The sequence below is a fragment of the Chroicocephalus ridibundus genome, chromosome 3 (assembly GCF_963924245.1).
Source record: "Chroicocephalus ridibundus chromosome 3, bChrRid1.1, whole genome shotgun sequence".
In the NCBI taxonomy this organism is placed as follows: domain Eukaryota; kingdom Metazoa; phylum Chordata; class Aves; order Charadriiformes; family Laridae; genus Chroicocephalus; species Chroicocephalus ridibundus.
Genome location: NC_086286.1, coordinates 128,090,671 through 128,114,661, shown reverse-complemented (window position 1 = coordinate 128,114,661; position 23,991 = coordinate 128,090,671). Strand labels below are relative to the sequence as shown.

The 23,991-nt window shown below is 59.7% G+C and overlaps 2 protein-coding genes and 1 long non-coding RNA gene across 4 annotated transcripts; 2 read left to right on the top strand and 1 right to left on the bottom strand.

Moving 5' to 3' along the window:
- Positions 1-300: 300 nt before the first annotated feature.
- Positions 301-16,404, top strand: DRC1 (dynein regulatory complex subunit 1). Its single transcript, XM_063330762.1, has 18 exons — positions 301-553; positions 2,023-2,113; positions 2,670-2,782; positions 4,368-4,551; positions 5,233-5,370; positions 6,117-6,203; positions 6,931-7,053; positions 10,860-10,999; positions 11,511-11,645; positions 11,771-12,000; positions 12,396-12,568; positions 13,201-13,290; positions 13,707-13,793; positions 14,141-14,331; positions 15,032-15,175; positions 15,261-15,363; positions 15,483-15,553; positions 15,811-16,404. The coding sequence occupies exons 1-18, from the start codon at positions 414-416 to the stop codon at positions 15,866-15,868; spliced, it is 2,298 nt and encodes a 765-aa protein (XP_063186832.1). The 5' UTR covers positions 301-413; the 3' UTR covers positions 15,869-16,404.
- LOC134513687 (uncharacterized) lies at positions 4,703-8,440 on the bottom strand. 2 transcript variants are annotated; one of them, XR_010070496.1, is made up of 4 exons: positions 8,196-8,440; positions 5,347-6,143; positions 5,113-5,235; positions 4,703-4,822 (listed from the first exon to the last, which is right to left on the bottom strand). It is a non-coding gene; the product is annotated as an uncharacterized LOC134513687 (long non-coding RNA). The 2 variants fall into 2 exon arrangements; XR_010070495.1 differs by having other exon boundaries at positions 4,744-5,235.
- A 491-nt stretch (positions 16,405-16,895) lies between the features above and the next one.
- TRIM35 (tripartite motif containing 35) lies at positions 16,896-22,715 on the top strand. The gene is made up of 7 exons (XM_063330761.1): positions 16,896-17,028; positions 18,057-18,504; positions 19,493-19,588; positions 19,987-20,217; positions 20,394-20,416; positions 20,882-21,003; positions 22,000-22,715. The coding sequence occupies exons 1-7, from the start codon at positions 16,940-16,942 to the stop codon at positions 22,563-22,565; spliced, it is 1,575 nt and encodes a 524-aa protein (XP_063186831.1). The 5' UTR covers positions 16,896-16,939; the 3' UTR covers positions 22,566-22,715.
- The last annotated feature ends 1,276 nt before the right edge of the window (positions 22,716-23,991 follow it).

Genomic DNA, 23,991 nt, shown 5'->3' with positions numbered 1-23,991 from the left:
TTTCCTCCTGGAAAGGGTTGTGAAGCATTGGAAGAGGCTGCCCAGGGCAGTGGTGGAGTCGCCATCCCTGGAGGGGTTTCCAAGCCGGGCAGACGCGGTGCTGAGGGCCGTGGGCTAGTGGTGGCCTCGGCAGCGCTGTGTTAACGGCTGGACTCGATGAGCCCAAAGGCCTTTCCCCACCTCGACGACCCCACGACTCCATCCCCGCCTGTGGCGGCCCTGCCCGAGCCGGGGGCGGCACCAGCCGCTGCCCCCGCCGCTCCCCGCCATGGCCCAGCCCCTCAGTAGCCCCGTGGCCACCGGCCGCCGCCTCAGCCCGGCGCACGCGCAGCCAGGGCGGCCGCGGGGGGGCGGGCGCGCGCCCCCCGTTGCCAGGCGACGGCGGGACGCCCCGGCCGCGGGGACGGGGCCGCATGAGGCGGGGAACGGGCGCGGAGGCGGCGGCGGGATGGCGGGACCCGGCCGCGGCCCTCGGCGACACCGGCCCCGGCCCCGAGGAACGAATCGCCGCCCGCCGGCGCCGCATCGCCGCCCGCCTCCGTGCCAAGCGCCGGTGAGAAACGGGGCTGCGCCCCGGGTCCCTGCCCCGCTTGCGGCCTGCGCTGCCGGCCGCCTCCCCCCCCACATCCCAGCCGGGGCCAGGCCCTTCCCTGCCCCAAACCGGCCCTGAGGCCCGCACCTTCTCCCCGAACCTCATGGCTGGTTACGGATGAGCTCTTCTTCCCCAAACTGGCGCTGGGACCAATGTCTCCAGTCCCACACCAGTGCCAGCTGCAGGTCCCTCACCCCAAACTAGCACCCAGTCCTGACCCACGCCCCCCCCCAAGGCTCAGAGACTGTCCCCAGGGCTCAGGAACCCCCTGCCCCACACCAGCGCTGGGGCCAGGACCCCTACCAGGAACTGGCAGGGCACAGGGTCCCGAGGTGGCCTTGCCAGCCTTCACAGGACCTCTCCCCAAACTGGCCTCAGGTCAGGGACCACCCTGAATCCTGAACCAGTCCGGGACATTCCCCACTCCCTGCCAAATGGCAGAAGGTCAGGGACCAGCTCTCCCAGTCCCAGCTTGGCCCAAAGTCAAGGACATCCCCATCCTGTCCCCAGCCCAGCACTGGGGCAGCAACACCTCCTTCCCCAAGATATTGCCCTGCCATGGACCCTCTCCCCCTCTGGACAAAACCAGCAACAGGCCAGTGGCCTTCTGGGTCAGGCCGATGTTGTTCCCAAAACTGGGACTCTCCAGCAATGGGGGACACCTTTCCCCAAAACAGGACTCAACTGGGGTCCTCTGCCAAGCCTTTGCTGTCCCTCGCGGCTGGGTGAGATGGGACTGTGAAGTGGCAATACCCTGCCACCCTCTCCTGAGCTGGGTCTGGGTCATGGTCCCCATCGTCCCCCAGCCTGGGGAAAACTGGGGCAGCAACCACGGTCTGCTCCCCAAACCAAGAGTAAACCACACCAAGGTGCCTGTGAACCCTTTTACCAACCCATGGAGCCAAACCATGCCCAGGTCACTAACATCCACCCCAACAGGCTCGTTTTCCCCTTCCTGATCCCAGAAGGGTTAGATTGATCCCAGGGAACTAGCATGGAATCAGTGCCAACCCTGAAATGGATCCAGACAGAAGCTGGCTGTCTTCATGGCCGAGCAAGTGTCCCCTAGAGCCACTGAAGGGCACCCCCCAGAGAGCCTGTGCCTCCTGCCCTCCTCCCTCTGGGAAGCAAAGAGGGGCTGAGCCCCCCAGCCCTGCGCTGCAGGAGTAACCAGCCCTGGGCTGCACTCCCAGCCCCAGAAAGGGAAGCCTGGACCCCGTTTTCCCTTGGTTTCCCTTCCCACACTTTTCTGCCTTTTCTTCTGCATCTGTGGGGACCTCCTGGCCTGGGACTAAACCTGCTGAGGGGAAGAGAGAGCAAAGGACTGAACCGCCCGGTTCTGAGCTGGGATCCCAGATCCAACGCCACCTCCGAGCATTAGGAAGGTGGTGTGGTGCAAAATATTCTGTCTTCTCCCCTTTTCTGCCCAGGGAGGCCCTCGGAGAAGATGAAGAGCCAAAGGTGGCTGAGGAGGAGGAAGAGCAGAGAAGGAGCCATAAGCAGATGGAGGAGAGCAGGCAGGTGAGGCAGTAGGACAGGAGGGTCCTCTCGAGTCCCTGACCTCTGGACATTGGGCTTTACCCTCCTTTTAGCTTTGTGCGGTGCTTAATGTCACACAGAAGCATTTATGTGATAAGAAGCAGGGGCAGAAACTCTTCGGGACTGGATGGGGGATGATTCTTGGTCTGGATCCTGGGGATGTGATTTCTGTGTGACAAACAGCCCATGGATTGGAAGGACCTGGGACTGATGCTGTCCATCCAAACCCAAACCCCGCAGTGCCTGGCCCCATCCACACACACAGGGGAAGCAAAACAAGGTGCTCTGAGCATGTTCCTCTTGGTGCTGAGGGGCTGTCGAGCTTTCCGGGAGAGGGAGGACCTGCGGGTGCATTGAGGTCCTCGCAGTGCTCATCAAACCCTGCCATAGCATGGGAAGACGGGGCCTGTGGGTCCACACAGGTGCCTCAGCATGGGGCGGTGAGGAGCCAGACCCTGGACAGGCAAGAGTTCCTCCAGTATCCCTCCCTCCAGAGCTCGGGTCTCCGGGTGTGAGACGTGTCCCACCTACTTCACAGAGGCTGGCCAAGCTGCTCTTTGATGGCACGCAGATGGTGACAAACATCCAGGTGGCTGCTGACTTTAGGGAAACGCAGAGGAGGGCAGAGGAGGCAGAGCTGAAGCTGCAGAGGTAAGAGACTGTGTGGTGGGCCTGCTTTCAGAGGACATCCTAACCCTAGTCATCCAGGAACGCTTAGCAGTTAGGGCAACACTGAATTTGTATTCAAAAGGAAGATTTAGGCCCACAAAGAGCCTCCAGGTCCAACCTGCCACAGCTGGATCTTTACAGAGCTCTGCAGGTCAAGGCTGGTGGCTTCCCCAGGTGGCACTGCTGTACCACGGACTGTCTGGTTACCGATCTCCTCCAGACCCATCACATCTTCAGCTCCAGAGTGTGAGGAACACAGCTGGTTCTCAGCTTTTCACCAGGAGCCTGTACCACGTACACTTGTGGCCTCCTTCCTCCAGAGGCATAGGCACAGCTGCCCTCACATCTGTCTTGCCAAGCAGCGCTCCTGAGCCTGGAGGTGACACCGTGGTGGAGAACGTGCCACCTTGTGCTAAGAGGTGGTTCATTAAATGGCCTGTTTCCGGAGGTTGCCCTTCGCTCACGGAGATAGGGGTGGTTATTAGCCATACTGTGGGAGCGCACTGGGACAGCCACATCAAGCTGCGTGTGAGGAGTGGGAAGAACGTGAGACTGTGCTAATGTGAGAAATTGGGTATTAAGGTCTTCGCAGTGAGGGTGGTCAGATGCTGGGTCAGGGGCCCCTGACGTTGTAGAGATCTTCCTTCTTGGGGATGCTCAGCACATGCCTGGACAAGGCCCTGCACAACCTGCTCTGACATTGAAGTTAATCCTGCTTTGACTCGGAGCCGGTGATTTCCTGAAGCCCTTCCAGTCTCGATTATTCTCTGTGTGCCTTCCTGGGCAAACCTGTCCTGCTTCACCAGAGGAGCTGGGCAGTCTCCAAGGGACTGGATCTTTCCTCCCTGTCCCCTGGACTGGGAGATCAGCTAGGAAACACTGAGTCCTTGCTCCTACTGCCTTTGGAGGGCAGCGTAGGAACAGTTTATGGAAGGCTGGCTGTAACAGGATGCCTGTCCCTGGCTCAGTGGGATTCCCACTGGGAATCTCATGAAGGAACCAGGTGCGGGGTTCAGGAACTGCCCATAGAGCAGGTTTGGGGGTGGCAAAGGCAGTGGCCGCTGTTCAGGCTGAGCCAAGGGCCATCCCCAGAGCATGGTACCGGAGATAATTGGGATGGTACTTCTGTTTAGAAGAGGAAGGAGTTCTGTAATGTGGATGTGGACTGCTCAGTGCCGTTTGGCTTTAGCCGGAGTACAGCTTCTGGACAGTTTGACTCACAAATGTAGATGTAGCCAGGAGGCTTTTTGGCACTGCTTGTGCATCACCTCTTGCCCAGAGACAGCTCGCTTGGCAGAAAGAGTAGCGCTGCTTGAGCTGAGCTCTTCAGTCTTTTCTCCTCCAGGTAAGCAGTTGTTAGAGCACTGGGCAAGGGCAGAGCTGGCATCCCGCAGGCCAGCTCTAACAAGCGCTTGCAGGAAAGCTGCTGCTCCGCTGATACCTTGATGCCACTTGGAATTCAAACTGGGTTATGCAGGAAAGTGCTCCTGTGGCGTGGGCCAGCGAACCATGTCTGAAGCACTTGCTGCCCTGCCCCAGCTTCCCGTTTGCTCCTTACTGCCTGCAGGGCGGAGAAGCTGGATCAGGAAGCCACGTCTAGTACATACAAGTTTGTGGAGATCACCTCCAAGTGGGCCTTGGCCGAGGAGATGAAGATCCCGCAGGAGCTGTGGCAGCTGCTGAACCAACAGCAGCAGCAGTGCGCGCTGCTTCTGGAGGAGAAGAACAAGCTCATCAGCGACCTGCAGCAGGTAGTGTGGGGACCAGGCAGGGAGAACCGGGAAGGAAGGGGGGGTTCAAGCTCTGGAGGATGCTGTTCTTGGCTCTTCAGTCATTCCCTCTGTCTGGATCTTCAATTCACCAGCACGTGGCAGGGATCCCTGTAGTGTCAGTTCCGTCCAGGTCAAAACTGGGCCAGGACCTGCAGTGCCAGTGTCCCAATGCGGACGATGAGATTGGGTGTCCTGGCACCGTTCAGTGTGCAAGGACAGACACACAGGACACTGGTAACAGTAAGACAAACTGGCAGGTCCCAGATTGCACAGTAAAAAAAAAAAATAAAGTAAATGAGCAAAGTGAAGAAGGGGAGTGCTTTTGCAGGGGGAAGATAGCCTTCCCCACAGCAGGTCCCTGGCCCCCAGAGGAGGCGTGGTGTGACTGCAGGTATGTCACCTCCTTCTCCTCTCACCTGGACCTTTTGGCAGCGATGATCCGTCTCTCCCCCCACCTGCCCTCCTAACTACCTCTTGACTTTCTGTCTCTTTGCTCTCATCACCTCTTCTCCTTTGGAAAAGGCAGTGTCTGGGTCTTACTCTCTCAGTTAGTCCCTGAGGATTCCTGGTCAAATAACTCGCCCTGATTTCTACTTCTCTGAATACTTCTGCTTCTCTCTGAATACTACTTCTCTGATTTCAGCATCTCTTCTCTTCCAGGAGCTGAAAAACAAAGACGAGCAATACGTGCAGGCCATTAAGAAGCAGTCTGATGACATTCACCTGCTTTTGGAGAGAATGGAGGAACAGATCAGGCTCGTGCTGAAAACCTACCGTCACAAGCTCCTGCAGATTGAGGTAGCCAGTTCATATGATGGGGGAACAGTCCAATGAGAAAACCTGCAACCTCTTGCTTCTCCGTATCTACAGCAAAAAGGCATGAGCTGCATTGCACTGGCTGGGTTGACCACTGTCCAGAGCAGCAGGGCTGATGTCTTGGTGAATGAGGCTTAAATCTGACCAAGCCTGAGCACTGAACGGTGCTGAGTGCTGAGGGGCTGGTTTATACCGGGCTGTGAATGACTGTGGTTCAGTGTAGTGCAACTCGGTGGCAAGTGAAAGCTGTCGCTGCTTGATGGCTGATTATTCATGTCTCTAAAAACCAGCAAGGACCATTATAGTTCTTTAGCTTCACCTTCTGCAGAGCACAAAGTCCCACCTCGCGGCTCAAACCTGCATTTGTTGCTGAGTGAGGGCATCTCTCCCCATTTAATGTCCTGCGAGGGGAAAGCAGGCAGCTGCCTGACCAAGCTGCACGGCTAATCCTCAAGCAACGATTTCCAGTGAACTCGCAGAGCTACCCACCACCAAGAGCATCCCTCCCAGCTCTGGGTGGCTGATAGCAACGGTCCCTGTGGGCTCGCAGTGTGAGGTCTCTGCCAGCGGGGTCCTGGCACGGAGAGAAGAGATCAGGCCACTGTGTGTTTGTCCAACAGTGGTCCCAATCTGCAGCTGATCCTCTCCTGGAGTCTTCTGGCATGGGCTGGTAAGTTTGGCAACAAGTGGTGCCAAGCTGGTGGTGAAGGGCTTTGTCTCCTTCCCAGAAAGCCTTTGAGCTCGAACGGCAAGAGCTGCTGGACAACAACAGGAAGAAGTGGGAGGAAGGAATCCAGGCCCACAACACACAGGAGGTAAGGTCCATGTGAGATTTCAAATCATAGACTCATAGAATCATTTAGGTTGGGAAAGACCCTTAAGATCATCAAGTCCAACCGTTAACCCAACGCTGACAAACCCACCACTACCCCATGGCCCTCAGCACCACGTCTGCCCGGCTTTTCAATCCCTCCAGGGATGGCGACTCCACCACTGCCCTGGGCAGCCTCTTCCAATGCTTCACAACCCTTTCCAGGAGGAAATTGTTCCCAATATCCATCCTAAACCTCCCCTGGCACAACTTGAGGCCGTTTCCTCTTATGCCATGGCCTGTTCCTTGGGAGAAGAGCGCGACCGCCCCTGGCTACCCCCTCCTTTCAGGGAGCTGTAGAGAGCGAGAAGGTCTCCCCTCAGCCCCCTCTTCTCCAGGCTGAACCCCCCCAGCTCCCTCAGCCGCTCCTCACCAGACTTGTGCTCCAGACCCCTCACCAGCTCCGTTGCCCTTCTCTGGACACGCTCCAGCCCCTCAAGGTCTTTCTTGGCATGAGGGGCCCAAAGGCTGCCTTGAAAGACACACGTGCACAAAGGCAGCTGTTCCTCACTGGGAGGGGGGGGGGGGGTTGGGGGGCAGAGGGGCATTTTTTCAGCCTGCTCTGCAGGAGAATTATCCATGCATGACCTTGCTTTTGTCTGGCCAAAGGAGCTGTGATCATGGGAGGAAGCTGTCACCATTGATGGATGACATTCTCCTTTTGCCCATAGATGGAATACCTCCGTGGCCGTATGAGGAAGGTGGAAGAGTTTGAGAAACAGCTGAATCAGCTGCGGGTGCAGGATGAGGAGGAGTATAACAGCATGAAGATCCGGCTGGAGTACGATGTGGAGGTACAGAAAGGGCTGGCATGTGCCGTGTGGGGAGGCAGTGGAGCAGATCTCCCCGAGCTTTTCTGTGTGTAGCTGACTCTGTGAGGCAGCAGGACAGTGTGAAAGGTGCAGCTGGTATCTGGTCAGCTCAGCTCTTCACCATGCACAGTCCAGCCCCATATCTACAGGGGGGTGGATCTGTTCTCTCCTCTCCATGGGTTCTACACTGCAGTATCCCTCTGTCCTTGGCTCTCAGAGCGCATGACTGTAGCTCTAGGACATGTGAAGCACCTGGGAAGGTGGAGGGGATTCACAGAAAATCATAGAAAACCATAGAATGTGTGGGGTTGGAAGGGACCTCTAAAGGCCATCTAGTCCAACCCCCCTGCAGTGAGCAGGGACATCTTCAACCAGATCAGGTTGCTCAGAGCCTCATCCAGCCTGGCCTTGAATGTCTCCAGGGATGGGGCCTCCATCCCCTCTCTGGGCAACCTGGGCCAGTGTCTCACCACCCTCAGTGTAAAGAACTTCTTCCCAATGTCTGATCTAAACCTGCCCAGCTCTGGCGTAAAACCATTGCCCCTGGTCCTATCGCTACTTGCCCTTGCAAACAGCCCCTCCCCAGCTTTCTTGTAGGCCCCCTTCAGGGACTGGAAGGCCACTATTAGGTCTCCCCGGAGCCTTCTCTTCTCCAGGCTGAACAACCCCAGCTCTCTCAGCCTGTCTTCATAGGAGAGGGGCTCCAGCCCTCTGATCATCTTCGTGGCCTCCTCTGGACCCGCTCCAACAGGTCCACGTCCTTCTTGTGCTGAAGGCTCCAGAGCTGGACACAGTACTCCAGGTGGGGTCTCACGAGAGTGGAGTAGAGGGGGAGAATCACCTCTGCTGGCCACGCTTCTTTTGATGCAGCCCAGGATGCGATTGGCCTTCTGGGCTGCCCTCTGGTTTGCTACTCCTGGCATCAGGATTGATACAAGGATCAAATAGCGTGAGTGTCCTGACACCGGATCATTTCAGATCAACCTAATCTCTTCCTTCGTCAGGGTCCTTGTCCTAGGAGGTGTGAGCTTTTTCCTCTGACATCTACCCACAGAGCTATGATTTCTCTAATGCCCATGAAGTCCACTTGGTGTGAGAACTGTCACGAGTTTGCCCTTACTCACCAGGGGCTCTCACTGCAGATCCAAACCTCGTAGCCGTGACTTCCCCGAGATACAGATACCTTTTAATCCGCTGCATTCTCTGCGAGCAGCGGTGTCAACAAAGCGGTGCGTCTGTGATGCTCTGTGATCCTGCTGGTCCGCTGGACGGCGGCTCCGGCGTTGCTCCTAAATCTGTCAGGTTTGCCCAGCATCATTCAGCCTCCTCTGCTCAGCTGACACCTTCCCTCCTTGTTTTCATGTGTTGCTTCCTGGGCTGCGCGGTAGAGATGGGACACGTTGCATTTGGACTTTAGAAGGGCTCATTGTTTGTCCCATGTGATGTCCTCCTGGGAAGCCCAGGGAAATATGGGCTATTTCTAGAAGGTTTTGCGCAATTTCAGGTGGAACATTACTGTTGCAAGGTCCCTGCTAGCCTGAAAAAGCAAGTCCAGGGAGGGCAGTCCTGACTCTGTGGTTTCTTCATCTTCAAGCTGATAACCTGGAAGGTGACACAGAGTGTGCAATGGTCACGGGTGGCTCTGAGCCATTTGGGGAGGGAGGCAGCAGCACGCTGGAGATCAAGGTTCACCAACGGCCATGTGGGGCTGTTGTAAAAATGCACCTGCTGCCTTTAGCTGTAGGTGTGGGAGGGTTTACCTATAAGGCAGGAGAGGTAATTATTCCTCTCTACTTCATACCTACGTGTCCTTTTCCAGGTTCGGCAACGTGCTTGGGAACAGAGGACAGAGTCTAGAACAGCCCAAGTAGACAAACAACCCCTAAGAAAGGGCTGAAAAGCTGGGGCTGCTTAGACCAGGGAAGAGATTTCTGGAGGGAGGTGATAAGTCTACAAATATGCACAGTTCTGGATGATGGAGGGTGACGACTTCTCCGTGTCCAATGTAGATGCAAGAAAAAAATCATGGGGTTGAGTTTTGGTAGAGACGATTTAAATTGGCATTTGGATTGAGGGTTGAAATTTCAAGCTAAGAAAGCCTGGAAAGGGTACGGAGTTGCTTGCTGGTTAGCTAGAGCGACTGTGCCCTTGGTTTGCTGCTCTTTGGCGCAGGGTTTTAGGAGCAGCGTAGATCAACGTCTCCTGGAGTTGATTTGGTGAAGTTGTCCCCTTGGTGGGGCAGATGAACTAGATGTCCTCCTGCTTCCCCGTAGCGCTGCAGTTGTGTAACTCTGTAGAGCACAGGCTTCACCCCTCCAGTTCAGGGAGAATAAGAAAAGAGAAGTTGGAAACACCTATTTTCCTGATGAAGCTGTGATATCAGCATCCTGAGGTATCTCAGGAGCTTAGCCAAAACCTAAAGATGAAGTCTACGGTTTGGGGGTTATGGAATACTCCCCCATGTCACTAGATAGGAATCAGCATTTTAAATATGGGGGTCGGGCCGTGGTTTTTCTCCATCTGCTGTAAGGAGAAGGTCCCTTGGCCCTGCTGGGATTTACCTCCATCTTTTCTTCCGTCCAGCTTTGATCCTAGCCAGCTGGGACTGGTTCTAGGTGTCTCCCCAGGTTATTTGTACACTCACTGTTGTATGTAGGGCTACCCAGGAGAGCTCTGAGCCAGCTAACCCTGGTACCAGGGTCTTCCCTGCTTCTAGCCTGCAGCTCGGGACTCTTTCCCTGCCCCCAGAGATGCCCGAGAGTGAGCCCGAGCCCCTGATGGAGACCCCACTGGGTCTCTCTGCTGTGCAGATTTGCTGGGCACAATCAAGCCTGTAGCTGATGCTGTAATCTGGGGCCGTGCAGCAGTTTAATTCCAATCACTTCCTATCGTGGGAGAAGCCTTTACAGGCCTCCCCAGTAAAGCACTGCATTATGAGACTTTTTTTCAGTATCAGGTGTCCTTTCGCACATGGAAAACACTTCTACTGATGAATTAAACCATGCCAGGCCCAGACACCGCCTCTCACCCATCCATGCTGCCTGCTCCCGGAGTTTCCGTGCTGCAGTGTCCCCCTGAGCTCGTTACCAAATGAGCTGTAGGGCTGAGAGAGAGCAGCTCATGGGTATGGTGTGATGCCTCCCAGCCCAGAGCAGCGGCCCCAGGAGACTGGGGCAATCAGCCCAGCAAGCAGCTCTTCCCTTCCATCAACTATCGAGCAAACAGGGTGCTGGGAAGCTGAGAGAGATGTCTCCATTGCAGATGTCTCCTCCGTTGCAGCTGTGGCGCAAAGGGGAGAACTCGCTGCCTCTCTCCTCTCCCCCAGGCCATGCAACGAGATGCTGCCGTCACAAATGCTGCAGTTATTTGGTTGGTTCTGGTTTCCTTAAGTCCTGGAGTTTGTGCGGTCACTCCTCCCGCGTGTCCCTTCCTCCAGCTCGCCAAGTAACTCCTGAGCCTCTTGGGTTAACTCAGAGACATGCAATGCCTAATACTGACATGAAAACCAGCACCTAGGTTGAGGAGAGAAGCCCAAATTAGTACCCTACAGAGTGAAAGTTGGGTACAACTTCAGTCCGTTCTCCCCCAGACATGGCCCTGTATCATGTACTTATGGACAACCAGCATCTCCATCGCTCACCCATGAGTGATGCCTTGTGGCCAGGGGGTAGCTGGGGAAATGAGCATGGGAAGATGGGGTTTGGAGATGCAGGATCAGTAGGATCCAGGCTTCAGTGGGGCTTTTGCTCATGGCACGGCTTGTTTTCCTTTTTGTTTTGCAATGCCAGAACCTGGAGAGGCAGCTCCAGCAGTTCAAAGCCATCTATCAGCTGAACCAGGAGAAGCTGGATTACAGCCTTCAGGTGCTTAAGAAGCAGGATGAGGAGAACACCATCATGAGATCCCAGCAGAGGAGGAAGCTCAACCGGTAAAAATGCATCCCTGGAAGATGGGCTCTGCTTTCCCTGCCATCCCCTCCCATGTGCCATTTTTTTGTGAAGCCCATCACCAAGCACAGGCCAACGAGTTCTATTCCAACCAGGGCTTAGCCCAGGGCAGGGCCATCCCCAGAGCACTTGGAATAGGCTGGCCATGGACAACTGTGCCAGCTGCATCAGGGGCGGTCAGGCTTTGCCAGCCCCAAGTCCCAAAGTCTTCATACAAGTTCTTTACAATGAGGGTGGTGAGACACTGGCCCAGGTTGCCCAGAGTGGGGGTGGAGGCCCCATCCCTGGAGACATTCAAGGCCAGGCTGGATGAGGCTCTGAGCAACCTGATCTGGTTGAAGATGTCCCTGCTCACTGCAGGGGGTTGGACGAGATGGCCTTTGGAGGTCCCTTCCAACCCCACACGTTCTATGATTCTATGATTCTGTGATAAGCTGGTTACACCGGAAGGTGCCTCTTCGGGGATGCTCAGCTCTGCTGTCCCCCACCCAGGCTCCACAGCTTGCTCAATAACCTGAAAACAAAACTGGCCAACCAAGAGAAGCAGTTCAGAGAGGAGAACCAGAGCCTGGCAGCTGACTGCGAGCGCATCACAGGGCAGTGCAAGGAGGTGAAGAGGAGCATGAGGTGGGGTGTGCGCGGACATCCGCCCGTGATGAGGCCTCGGAGCACCTACGTGAGGTGCAGGGGGAGCTGACTTGTCGTTTCGGGGCACGGAGCCTCCTCCCATGCGCCATCTCCCTTCTGCACAGGCACTTTGCTGTCAGTGATGCCGAGAAGTTCACGGAGGTCTGGCTTATGAACGAGGAGGAAGCCAAAGGGCTGATGAGAAAAGCCCTGGATGCAGATCGCATCATTCACACCCAGCAACTGGGGCTGCCCTGGGAAGAGCCCCGTTACTGGTTCCTGAACAACGTTGGCCCCCTCAAGCGTTACAAGGCGAAGAGGACGGCAACCAAGCTGGCTGCGGAGGTCCTGACAGGTGGGATGCGCAGTGCCTTTGTCACCCTTGTGGCACTGGGAGACCCTCACCTTCCTCCGTGACAGCCCCTACTGTCACTCCTGTCTGTGCCATGGCTAGGTGGGATCTTACAGTGACATTGTGAGCCCCAGCAGGGGCTGTCCCCCACTCTGAGCTGGCTCATGCCATGCCAGCTTGGGCACCTTTCCGCTGTACTTTGTCCAGTGCTCCCAGTTCCAGACTAGCTGACCAAGAGCCAGCTTGTGTCCCAAGGTCTTCAGGGTGCTTTCCAGGTCACAGGGAACAATTGCGATTTCCCTGGTGACTCCTGCAATGATGTGACCAGGGGAGCACAGCCTGGGGATCGTGGTCAAAGCACAAAGGCTTTTCCTCACCCTTCTTTCTCCGTGTTTCAGAGAGCAGCTCTGGAGGACAGGGGGAGGAAGGGAGAGAGAAGGAGAAGGAAGAAGCAGGCAGCAGAGAAGGAGGAAAAGAAAAGACAGCGAAGGTTGAGGACAGAGTCACACAGCTGCGAAATATCTCCAAGAAGACTGCCAAGAGGATCCTGGAGCTCCTGAGCGACGAGTCGGTGAGTGGCGATGTAGCGCAGGTGAGATGCACAGTGCCCTTGTCACCCTTGTGGCACTGGGAGACCCTCACCTTCCTCCGTGACAGCCCCTACTGTCACTCCTGTCTGTGCCATGGCTAGGTGGGATCTTACAGGGGTGACATTGCGAGCGCTGGCAGGGGCTGTCCCCAGCGCTGAGCTGGCTCATGCCATGCCAGCTTGGGCTTCTGCATGGCACTGCCTTGCTATGCCAGGCAGCCTGTTGTCAGAGAGCTGCCCCACAGGCCAGGAGAGGATCTCCAGGTCCTTCCACTGTATGTGGCACATATATGATGCTAATAAAAGGTATTGGCAGGCACAGTTGCCCAAATCCACAGCTCCCCAGACCAGAATAAGCACGGGCAGACCTGCTGCATCTGATGCTCCAGGCTGTTCCCCGTCTCCGGGGACAATCAGCAAGACCTTCAGCTCATGAGGTCCTTTTGGCATCACCGTGCTGATCTTCCCTGTCTGCTGGGTGGCTGTTCCGGAGTCTCCTGGCCCTGCCAGCCTCACACTGCCCAGCCTCTGCCCACCCTCCCCACTCCACGTGGCTTCTGGGCAGGGACAGAGACACTATTTCTCTGCACCCTCTTCTCTGCGTGTCTCCCAAGGGTTTCCTCATTGAGAACAAGCTGCTGAAGCCCCTGAACGCCCTGGGAAGGCAAGAGCGCACCATCATGAAGCTCGACTCCATCTTTGCGGTAAGTTGTGGCTTGGCCCATCGGGGTCACCAGGGAAAGCTCTCTGCTCCGTGTCTGCGTGGCGTAGGACTGAGCCACCCCAGGGGGGTCCGGCTGGGTTGCTGGGGGGGGCCTCTAGGGCAGCAAGGGGAGAGGTACACCGCGAGATGCTGTGAAGAACTGAGGCCAGATGCTTCTCAGCACAAGGATGTCCTGCTGATGAATTAAACGTCTCCGGGGCCTCTCCAGCCTGTTCTCAGACTCCCCCATCCACACATACCCCGGTCTGTCCCACACTAACCACTTCTTACAACCCACTCCCGCCTTGCATGGCATTGCCAGAGGGGCACCCTCTGCTCCTGGAAAATGCTCTTCGTTTCATTCCCCCTTCCTGTGACATCTCTGAGGGACGCCAACCTGGTTCCTCTACTCCCCAGGCCCTCGGGATCGACAGTGAGGATGACCTGTACCAGCTGGTGGATTTTTTCCAGAAGTACAATGCTCAGGAGGTGGCTGTCAGCCAGGTGGGACCACCAGGAACAGCAGTGGGGAGAGCCCGGGGGTCCAGGGAAGGGGCAGCAGAACGTCTCCTGAACACCCAGGGAAGGCAGAGAGAGGGGGACCAGCATGTTGACCCTGAAGTATTTCCCTGTGACCAGACATGGGAGGTGAAGGTGCTAGGGCTGAGGAGTTGTAATCTTCTTCTGCTGTGGATGAACAGAACCTCTTGCGCATGAATTTTTGCCTCGGCTCCCTAAATTTGCCAAGGGACAAGGCTGCGGGCAGCTGGAAGCTCCTGGGGAGAAGGTGGGTCTTGGGGAGGAGGAGGTGGTGGAAGACACAGTGCCCAGCTTGCTGGCCTTGCCTCCAGAGCCAGGGCAGCCCGGGTGGAGAAGATGTCACGGATCTGCCTGAGGACAGAGAAGACGGTGGATCTGGTGCCCAGAGGGACGAGCTCAAATCCCCTGGGACCTCGCAGGGCTCCCTTCCGTCTGTGTACATCCACGCCGATGATGTCCTAAAGATCCTGAAAGCATTTATGCGGGATTTTGACAAGCCGAGGTAGGACCTGGGGCAAAATGGGGCTGTTGTCACTATGAGGGAGCCAGACTGGGGCACAGAGGGGGCTGTGGGGATGTGTAGACAGGGCTGGGGGGCTCGGTATTGCCCTGGCTGGAGCAAGAGCTTCCCCTGCCTGCCCTGCAAGATGACAGAGGGGTGGGGAGGGTCCCACCAGGGCACGGGGGTACAGACAGTGCCCGAGCGAGTGATGGCTGGGGACAACGGGGCAGGAGATGACCAGCAGCCCGGGGAGGGAGGCAAAGCCATAGGGCAGGCAGGTGCCAGCTGTGGGGTCGTTCTCATTCATGTGACAGTGGGGTTGGACTACCTGGCCTCATGGTGCACCAGGGGAGGTTTAGGATGGATATTAGGGAAAATGTCTTCATGGAAAGGGTTGTGAAGCATTGGAAGAGGCTGCCCAGGGCAGTGGTGGAGTCGCCATCCCTGGAGGGACTGAAAAGCCGGGCAGACGCGGTGCTGAGGGACATGGGGTAGTGGTGGCCTTGGCAGCGTTGGGATGATGGTTGGACTCAATGATCTGAAAGGTCCCTTCCAACCTAGATGATTCTATGATTCTACGATCTCTGAAGGTCTCTTCCGACCCCTACCCCTCTGTGATTCTGTGGTGGTGCTCAGTGCAGCGGAGCTGCTCCTCACCCGTGAAGAGCTGAGCCCCAGGGCTTTGTTCTCTGTCCCCTAGGGAGAAGGACGGGTCAGCAAAGGAGGTGCTACAGGTACGGGACAGCTCGGAGGATGGCGAGTACTGGGAAGCCCTGGCACACGTTATCCCCGAGCCGACGCTGAAGCTGTGGGATGCGCTGGCAGTGGCACTGGAGGAATATTAGTGAGTGCCTGGCAGAGACGCTGGGGACAGGGCAGCGGGGCTGGCACCGGCTGTCGGTGCCAACCCCATGCCCTCCTTGCTCCAGCGAGGTCCTGACGCGGAGGGCCAGCCTGCTGGCCGAAGCAGCCCTCCTGCACCAGCAGAACTCGGAGCTGTACCTGCTGCTGGAGGAGTACGTCAGCGCGGGGGTAAGTGTGGCATCCTCCTCCCCTGCAGCCTTGGGGACACGCCACCACGCGTGCCTGACGCAGAGGTCCCAGACGCCTGGAGCCCGTCGCTGTCGGGCTCAGGGTGTTTCTCCCCGCAGGTGAACAACAAGCTGTTCTCCCCTCCCACGCAGTGGATGGACCTGGACGTGTCCTACCCCGGGGGTGTGCGGTGAGTGCCCAGGGCCAGGACACGGCTTTTCTCTGTCCCCAGCTGAAGCTGTGCCCAGAGCCAGGGCTTCCTGGCAGGCATTAATAAACCCTTCCCAAACCTGGGCCGGGAGCGTGCGTGTGGCCTGCGAGGAATGTCCCTCTCGCCTCTGGGGGTGGCGGGGAGCCACAACCAAGCGTCCCCCCAATCCAGGGGACTCACGGGAAAGCATTTCCCCACTTGTGCCCCAAAGCCTGTGTCCTCCCTTTCCTCCGCAGAGCTGAAGTCAGACAGAAGCCTTCACCTTCCGCAGGCCAGCGTCCCCACCGTCCCTAGGCATCCTGGCTTCGGCAGAGCCCACCTTTCTTTAACTGATTTTACACCTTATTCCACTTTTTTCTTTCCCAACGCTTTTTCTCCCTGCTGGGATCCTCCCAAACAATCCCCACCCAATTACTTTTCCCTCATCGGTCCCCGGGCTGCTAAATCCGTACCTAAATTTTACATTTCCGAGGCACCATCAGCCCAAAGCGGTGCTACAGGCAGAGTTGTCTCCAGGAGGGGCCGCGTCCCATCCATGACTCCCTTCCACCCTTCTGCTTCACACCAGTTCTATCTCATTCCCAGTACGGGCTCCCTGGCCAGCTTTATCTGTAGCCTTGACTCCCCTGCCTCACGCTATGTTTCTCATACCAGAGCAGAATAACACCATTTTTTTTGCTCCCTGGGTATCTGTGCCCTTGAATAGTTTTCACTTTTCTCCCAGTCCCTATCAGGGCCCCTGCCCAGCTTCGGGGACGGGCGCTCCCGCGGGACGGCTCGCTCCCTGTACCCCTGGGGTACAGCGGGATCCACAGGGCAGAAATGCCAACAAAAAGGCCCAAGGCTGGGGTGGGGGGTGGGGGGTGGGAGGCAGGGAAAGGGTTTGGGGCAGGGATGGGCAGGGGAGCGGCAGACACCGCTCGGCACATCTCGGCTCCGGGCTCCCGGGACCACCGGGAGCCTCTAATCACAGAGCAAGTGGGCGTCAGGGGTCCCAGCCCCACGGGGCGGGGGGGGGGGGGCGGAGGGCAGGAGAGCCCTAAACCCCCCACCCCGCACTGGAGTCACTGTGTGTGAGGGGGTGACAGTCAAACTGGACGGTCACTGGATGGGTGGGGGGGAGTCGTGACCCGATGAAGATGCCCCCCCCCAGCAGCAGCAGGGGGGATGAAATGCGGGGGGGTATGGGGGGGTGGGGGGGGGTGGTCCGGGCCGGGAGAGGCTCGGAGAGGGGGCAGTGGGGCGGGGGAGGGCCTTGCCCGGGGGAGGGCCCTCCCCGGCGGCCGCAGCCCGCCCCGTCCCGCCCCGTCCCGCCCCGCCGGGTGCCCTCGCTGCCGCCAGCACCGGACGAGCCCCGGTACCGGGATGCCGCAGGCGCACGCCCACGCCCGAGCCCCCCTCCGCTCGTCGCGGCGGAGGGGCCACTGCAAGAGCTGCCTCCCGCCCTCGGCAAGGTAGGGACACTCCCCACCCCCCCCCCCCCCCCCCCCCCCCTGCGGCGTGCACGGTACTGAGCACCCCCCCGCCATGCACGGGCACCGGGAGGCGCCGGGGTTCGGATACCGGGGCTGCCCCGTGGGCTGGAGTCCGGGCACTGGAGTAGCCCTGGACGTAGGGGGTCCGGTCCGGGAATCGGAGCGCCCCCGGGAGCGGGAGTCCGGGGCTACCCCGGGTGCTGGGGGTCCCGGGTCCGGGGCTACCCCGGGCGGGCGCTGGGGGTCCCGGTCCGGGGCTACCCCGGGCGCTGCGGGTCCGGGCACCGGAGCAGCCCTGGAGCTGGGGGTCCCGGTCCGGGCACAGGAACAGCAGCGAGGTTGGGGCACCGGGGCTACCCCGGGCGCTGGGGGTCCGGCCACGGGAGCATCCCAGGGGCTGGAGGGCCAGGGCTGGGGGGCCGGGGCCGGGCACCGGTGCATTCCTAGGGGTGGGGTCCGGGTCTGGGGCAGACCCTGGGGCTGGGGGTCCCGGTCTGGGACTGCCCTGGGGGCTGAGAGTCCCGGTCGGGGCACCGGAGCGGGGGTTTAGGGCCGGGGCAGACACAGGATTGGGGAGCCAAGTCCTGGCACCGGGGGCGAGCACCGGGGGTCCCGGGCCGGGTCCCGGCGCTGCCCCGGGGTCTGGGGGGCCGGTCGGGGCACCAAGGGGTGAAGGTTCTGCTCTGGGAACCGGGGGAGAGCACCGGGAGTGAGGGGGGGTCCGAGCACCGGGGCGGACCCGGGTCTGGGCTGCGGGACCACGGCAAGTCCCAGACAGCGTCCGGTCGCCCCCGGGCCCTTTCCCGCGGCCCCGCCGGAGCCTGCCCGCCCTTGGCGGCTGCCAGTGGCCCGGGACGGTGTCACTCAGGCGGGTGGCTGCCCGGGGAGGGAGCTGCGGGGTGAGTCACAGGCAGGAAACCGATTGCATCAGGAACGGGGCTGTTTTTCCAAGCCGGGGCTCCCGGAAAGCCCCAATCCCTCCATCCTTCCATCCCGTCTCTCCACAGTGACATGGAGAAGGAAGCCAGACCCTCAACCAGCAGCTCGGTGGCCTCGGCCTCGTCCTCCACGGCCACCTTCAAGGAGGAACTGCTGTGTCCCATCTGCTACGAGCCTTTCCGTGAAGCCGTGACGCTTTGCTGCGGCCACAACTTCTGCAAGGCCTGCGTGAGCCGCTCCTGGGAGCATCGGCACCACGTGTGCCCCGTCTGCAAGGAGACCTCCTCCTTCGACGACCTCCGCGTCAACCACACCCTCAACAACCTGGTAGAGATGATCCTCAAGGAGGAAGGACAGTCGCAGGGCCGGGCATCTGTCCTCTGCCCCCTGCATCAAGAAGAAGCCAAACTCTTCTGCCTGGAGGACAAGGAGCTGGCGTGCTTCGTCTGCCAGAGCTCCAAGCAGCACGAAGGGCACAAGATGCGGCTGGTGCAGGAGGTGGCGGCGGATTTCAGGGTGAGGGATGCTCCGGGAAGGGTGGGGGGGGATAGATGGCACGGAGACGGACCCCAGCGTCTGGAGGGGTACAACCCACGCAGGCCGTGGCACAAACTTGCCAACGCATGGCTTTGGCTCGTGCCCGGCGTGGTTGTGCCTGCCGGCGTGCCGGGATGAAAGATGCCACCACGCTGCCGAGGGTGCGTCCCCCACGGGAGTGCCCCTGCCGCATCGCCGCCCCACGCTCTCCCTGCCTAATAATTACCCAGGGCCACCCCATCCCCTGGGGGCACGGCCCTTTGCCCCGCAGGAGGGGGGAGCGGGGTGATGCTCCCAGGGCTTTGTCCCGGTCCCCGCCTTTCCTTGGCTCGTTCACCCTCCGCTGGGCTGGATTCGGCCGCGCTGGTTGTTGCAGCAACTGGTTATTGCAGCAGCACCGCGGGGTTGGGAGCCTATTTGGGATGGGACCCCAGGGGGGAAAGGTTGCACAATTCCCCCAGCCGGGGAGGGATGCGGGATGGGGAGGCAGCCCCGAGCCCCACGGGGCAGGACGGGGCTGTGGCTGCGCGGGGAGGAGGAAGAGGAGGAGACGGGCATCCTGCCAGCACCTGCCGCGTTTCCCGGCCTGACTCAGCCCGCGGGAAACTGGCCAGATTTCAAATGTGGCGGGGCGGCCGCGGGGCTGATGTTTCGCAAGGCTTGGCCGGCTGCCGGGGGCAGGCAGGGGCTTGACGGCGCGGCCTCAGAAGGGCTTAAAAACAGAGGGGGAGGATTCGCTGTGGAGCAAAGCTCCCCTCTGCCTCGCTGCTTTGAGCCATCGCGTCTGGTGCGGACACGATGGGTCAGCGTGGAACTGACCCCGGAGCTTGGCCACCGGAGGGGAAAGGGTGGATTGAGCAAGGATCCTGCTTAACCTCCTCCTCCTGGGTTTGGGGCTCTTGTCTTTCCGCACTGGGAACCCCGGGCATAGGTTTGCGAGGGTGCTGAAGGCATGTCCTCCCCGCAGGCCAAGCTGAAGTACATGGAGACCTCCCTGCGGGATAAGGTGAAGGATTTCTGGGCCGTGCATCGCTCCTACGAGTCCATTTCCAAACACAACCAGGTGCGTGGTACCTCCTGGCGGGCGGGCAGGCAACGGGCCTGATCCTGACACATGTGTGGACATGTATGCACATGCGTGTACACACCCCGGGCAGGAATGCGGCTGGGAATGGGGTGGAGCGCTGCACCCATGCTGGGCTGCTCCACCCCTGAGCGGGGAGGGATGCTGGAGGGGAGGAAAGGACTCGGATGGGGAATTGGGGACCAGAGGGATGGGGTTGGGGCTGCTGCGTCAGCTGGGACGCGTTGATTTTGGGAGGGCAGCGTGGTCCCGGTGAGTTCCTGAGCTGTGGAGCTGGTCGGAGGGCTCCGGAGGAGCGTTTAGGGGGATGGATGGGGGGGGAGCCAAGGGGAGCCGGGGGCTCCGAAGGGAGGTGGTGACGTCCCCATATGGGGCAGGTGGAAGAGGTACGGTTGGAGGAGCGGATCAGGAAGGAGTTTGAGAAGCTGCACGAGTTCCTGCGGGGCGAGGAGAAGGCGCTGCTGGCCCAGCTGCAGGAGGAGACGCGGCACAAGCGCGGCCTCATCGAGGGCAAGATGAGGCGGCTGGCGAAGGAGAGACAGGCCCTGCTCAACGAAGCCCTCCAGCTCCAGGCGGACCTCAAGGAGGACGACTACACCTTCCTCATGGTACGGCCCCGCCGGGGTGCTGCCCCGTACCCTGCGGGGTGTCACCCTCGCTGTGGCACCCTCCTGCCCCTGCCGGGGTGCGAGCAGGGTGCTGGGTGATGCTTTGGGCATTTGCAAGCCCCCGTGACCCCCCCGTAATTTGGAATCTGATGGCCCGGTGTCTCCTTCTCTTTCAGAGCCACAAGAACCGCAAGCGCAGGTAAGTCCCGGTCCCCGATACGTCCCCTGCCTGGTGACACTGGGGGCTCGGAGGCACCCCCTCCATGGGGCTGAACAGGGTCTTCTGCAAGGTCTCTGCCCCAACTGAGTTCCTGTAGCCCTGTGTCCCCTCTTGGTGCTCCAGCAGAAGGCGGTGCTGGGGGTCCTCGAGGCCAGGCAGCACCCCAGGGTGCCTCCGGGCAGGATGGGGGTGCATCCTGACACAGAGAAGCATTGCAGGTTCTGGGGGAAGCGTTAAAACCCTGATGGTGGGGGGAATTTGGTACTGGGACCCTCCTGGGGTGATTCACCACCTTCCTGGGGTGAGAGCAAGCTATGGGGAAAGCCCACGAGGAGGTGTGGGGTGCTGGTGGGGAAGTCCCTTCCAAAACACAAGGTGCCAGGAGACCCAGCCCAGACTCTTCCTCCATCCTTGACCCGTCTCCGTCCTCTGCCCCTGCCCAAGGATCGCCTGCACGGCCGAGGAGCCCGAGGCTGTGCCCTCAGGGATGCTCCTCGATGTCGCCAAGTACCTGGGCTCGCTGCAGTACAACGTGTGGAAGAAGATGCTGGATACCATCACCGTAGGTGAGGTGCTGGGCCTGGGGGACACGTGGGTCCTCCCCGAAGGGTGGTTGTCCCAGGGCTGGTGGATGAAAAGCTGGCCATGAGCTGGCACCGTGCGCTGGCAGCCCAGAACCCCCCCGCAGCCTGGGCTGCATCCCCAGCAGCGTGGGCAGCAGGGCGAGGGGGGGATTCTGCCCCTCTGCTGCGCTCGGGGGAGACCCCCCTGCAGTGCTGCCTCCAGCGCTGGGGCCTCGGCACAGGAGAGACACGGAGCTGTTGGAGCGGGGCCAGAGGAGGCCCCGGAGATGCTGGGAGGGCTGGAGCCCCTCTGCTGGGAGGACAGGCTGAGAGAGCTGGGGGGGTTCAGCCTGGAGAAGAGAAGGCTCCGCGGAGACCTTCCAGCCCCTGCCAGTCCCTCAAGGGGCTCCAGGAAAGCTGGGGAGGGACTCTGGAGCAGGGAGGGGAGCCGTGGGACGAGGGGGAAGGGTTTTACACTGGAAGAGGGGAGACTGGGATGAGATATTGGGAAGAAATTCTTTGGTGTGAGGGGGGTGAGCCCCTGGCCCAGGTTGCCCAGAGAAGCTGTGGCTGCCCCATCCCTGGAGGGGTTCAAGGCCAGGTTGGCCGGGGCTTGGAGCAACCTGGGCTGGTGGGAGGTGTCCCTGCCCAGGGCAGGGGGTGGCACTGGCTGGGCTTTAAGGTCCCTTCCCACCCAAACCGTTCTGTGATTCTATGGCTAAAGCAACCTTTGCATGGGGCAGCCCCAGGGGTGGTGGGTGCAGGAGAGAAGAGGAGCATGGAGCAGCCATGCCCACGGCTGATGAGCCTTGGGGAAGAGAACTGGAGAGCACAGAGGGTGCTCTGGGGCACTTACACCCCAAAAGGGAAGCCCTGGAGGGTGCATTTCTCCGTGCTGAGGTGGGTTAGGGAGGGATGGATACCTTCAGGGCCGTGGTGCCCCCTGTAAGCTCATCCCTGCAGTGAGCCAGGCTCCTAACACGCATGTCCCCACCACAGTCCCCTTCAGCTTCAACCCCAACTCCGCGGGCTGCTGGCTCTCGGTGTCTGAGGACCTCACCAGCATCACCAACGAGGGCTACAAGCTGCTGGTGGAGAACCCCGAGCGCTTCGCCTCGGCCCCCTGCATCCTGGGCTCCCGCGGCTTCTCCACTGGCTTCCACACCTGGGAGGTGGACCTGGGTGGCATCACGAACTGGCGGGTGGGGGTGGCCCGGCCCTGCGGTGGCACCCGCTGGAGCTTGCACCACGATGCTCGCTCCGGCTTCTGGTACATCTACCACTTGCCTGGGAAGGACAGCGAGACGTGCCAAGCATCCAACCTGGCGCGTTCGGAGGTGGTGGTGGGCGACCTGAGGCGGATCCGGGTGGAGCTGGACTGCAACGAAGGGGAGCTTTCCTTCTACGACGCCGACGCCCAGACCCACATCTACACCTTCCACGAGAAGTTCGGCGGCACCGTCTTCCCTTATTTTTACGTGGGGGCGCGGCCGGAGGGCACGCTCCCCAAAGCGCTCCGCATCTGTCCCCTCCGGGTCCGCGTCCATGAGGATGTCCCCGTCTAGGGGCCACCATCTCCTGCTGCCACTGCCTCTGCCTGCATTTGGGGTTCTCCAGGTGCTTTATTTCAACTTTCCTTTGGAAAAAAAAAAAAGGGGGCAAAAAGTATGTATGTATGTATTGCTTCATTTTTTTTTTTAACTCATTAATAAACATGCGGCTGTTCTCGTATGGCTCCGCACTTCTCTGCCTGAATTGCCCTGGCTCCTTTCCTGCCCCTCTCCGTCGTGGATCAAAGCTGAGAAGGTCTCGGGGAGGTGCCGGGGGGCTGGAAATAGTAAATTAAATCACCTGGGGGCTGTTCCAAGCTTCTACGAGCGTTGCAGCTTGCAGGGCTCCAAGTCTCCCTGCGGTGGGTGAAGCAGGGGACGGTGGCTTTTGCCCACAGACCTTGGGGACGGCGAAGTCCCGCACGGCCTGACAGATGCAGGCAGAAGCGTGCGTTTCCCCTCGGCAAGAAAAACCATGAAGGGGGACATCCTTGAGAGTAACAACCCATCTCCTCCAACCCTTCTCCCTGCGGCTTTTACCCCTCCGAGGGGCTTTTCCATAAATCCCCAGCTCCGGGACTCAGGGGATGACGCGCGGTTGGTCTTCGGAGGTGGAGGAGGGGGCTCGGAGGTGGGATGAAGGGAGGCAAAAAAAACCCACCCTCTGCCACCCCGGGCTGGGTCCAGCCCCATCATAACGTGCCAAAAAGGCTTTTTCCTCCATCCTGGTGAGCGCTGGGGGTTGAAAGGTGGTGGCCTGGGGACAGGGAGGGTGCCTGGTGGGCCACGCTGCCCGGCCGGGACCTCGCTGGCGGGATGCCGCTATTAGCGGCTGGTTTCCATGGTTTCTCGCCATCTGCATAGGATGCTCCTTAGGAACGAGAGCTGGTGGCGGAAAAACAAAAGGGAGCTGACGGAGGCGTGCGGTGCGGGGGCGACCCCGGGGGTCCTCCGCCTCCCTTACGTCGGGTGACGTTATCTATCTCCAGCCGAGCAATCCCCGGATACGGGGAAAGGAGGAACATCGGCCCCAGCATCCCATCTCCCTCCCTGCGCCGCGTCCCGATGCTGCCCGTCGCCTCCCAAAAAGCTGGCGGCGCCTGGGAACTTGGGCACCCCGCAGCCAACTGAGGCACAATTAAGGCGTTATTTGGGAATAATAAAAAGCCGGCGAAGCTCCTTTGAGTCGCCAGGGCTGGAGCAGGACGAGGAATTTTTCTTTGCCAGGCCCAAAGGGAGCGTTTCCCTCCCGCGGCTGCCAGAGCAGGTGCCTGGCATAAAAACGGCAATAAAGGGTGAAATGAGGCATCGCTTTGGATGGCGAAACTGAAGCGTTTTGACTTTTTTTTTTTTTCCGAAGCGTTTCGTGAAAAATTGCTTTGCAGGAGGCAATATGAATTAATGAACTGCTCGGCTCCCCGAGCCTCCGCGGGTTTTTTTT

What these genes read in the sequence shown, in the direction of transcription:
- DRC1 (XM_063330762.1), top strand. Translation starts at nt 414, where the DNA reads ATGAGGCGGGGAACGGGCGCGGAGGCGGCGGCGGGATGGCGGGACCCG. An exon ending in GGCTGGAGTACGATGTGGAG is followed by an intron (nt 7,054 to 10,859) that starts GTACAGAAAGGG and finishes TTGCAATGCCAG; the next exon opens with AACCTGGAGAGGCAGCTCCA. An exon ending in CGGGATTTTGACAAGCCGAG is followed by an intron (nt 14,332 to 15,031) that starts GTAGGACCTGGG and finishes TCTGTCCCCTAG; the next exon opens with GGAGAAGGACGGGTCAGCAA.
- TRIM35 (XM_063330761.1), top strand. Translation starts at nt 16,940, where the DNA reads ATGCCGCAGGCGCACGCCCACGCCCGAGCCCCCCTCCGCTCGTCGCGG. An exon ending in CCATTTCCAAACACAACCAG is followed by an intron (nt 19,589 to 19,986) that starts GTGCGTGGTACC and finishes CATATGGGGCAG; the next exon opens with GTGGAAGAGGTACGGTTGGA. An exon ending in CACAAGAACCGCAAGCGCAG is followed by an intron (nt 20,417 to 20,881) that starts GTAAGTCCCGGT and finishes CCCCTGCCCAAG; the next exon opens with GATCGCCTGCACGGCCGAGG.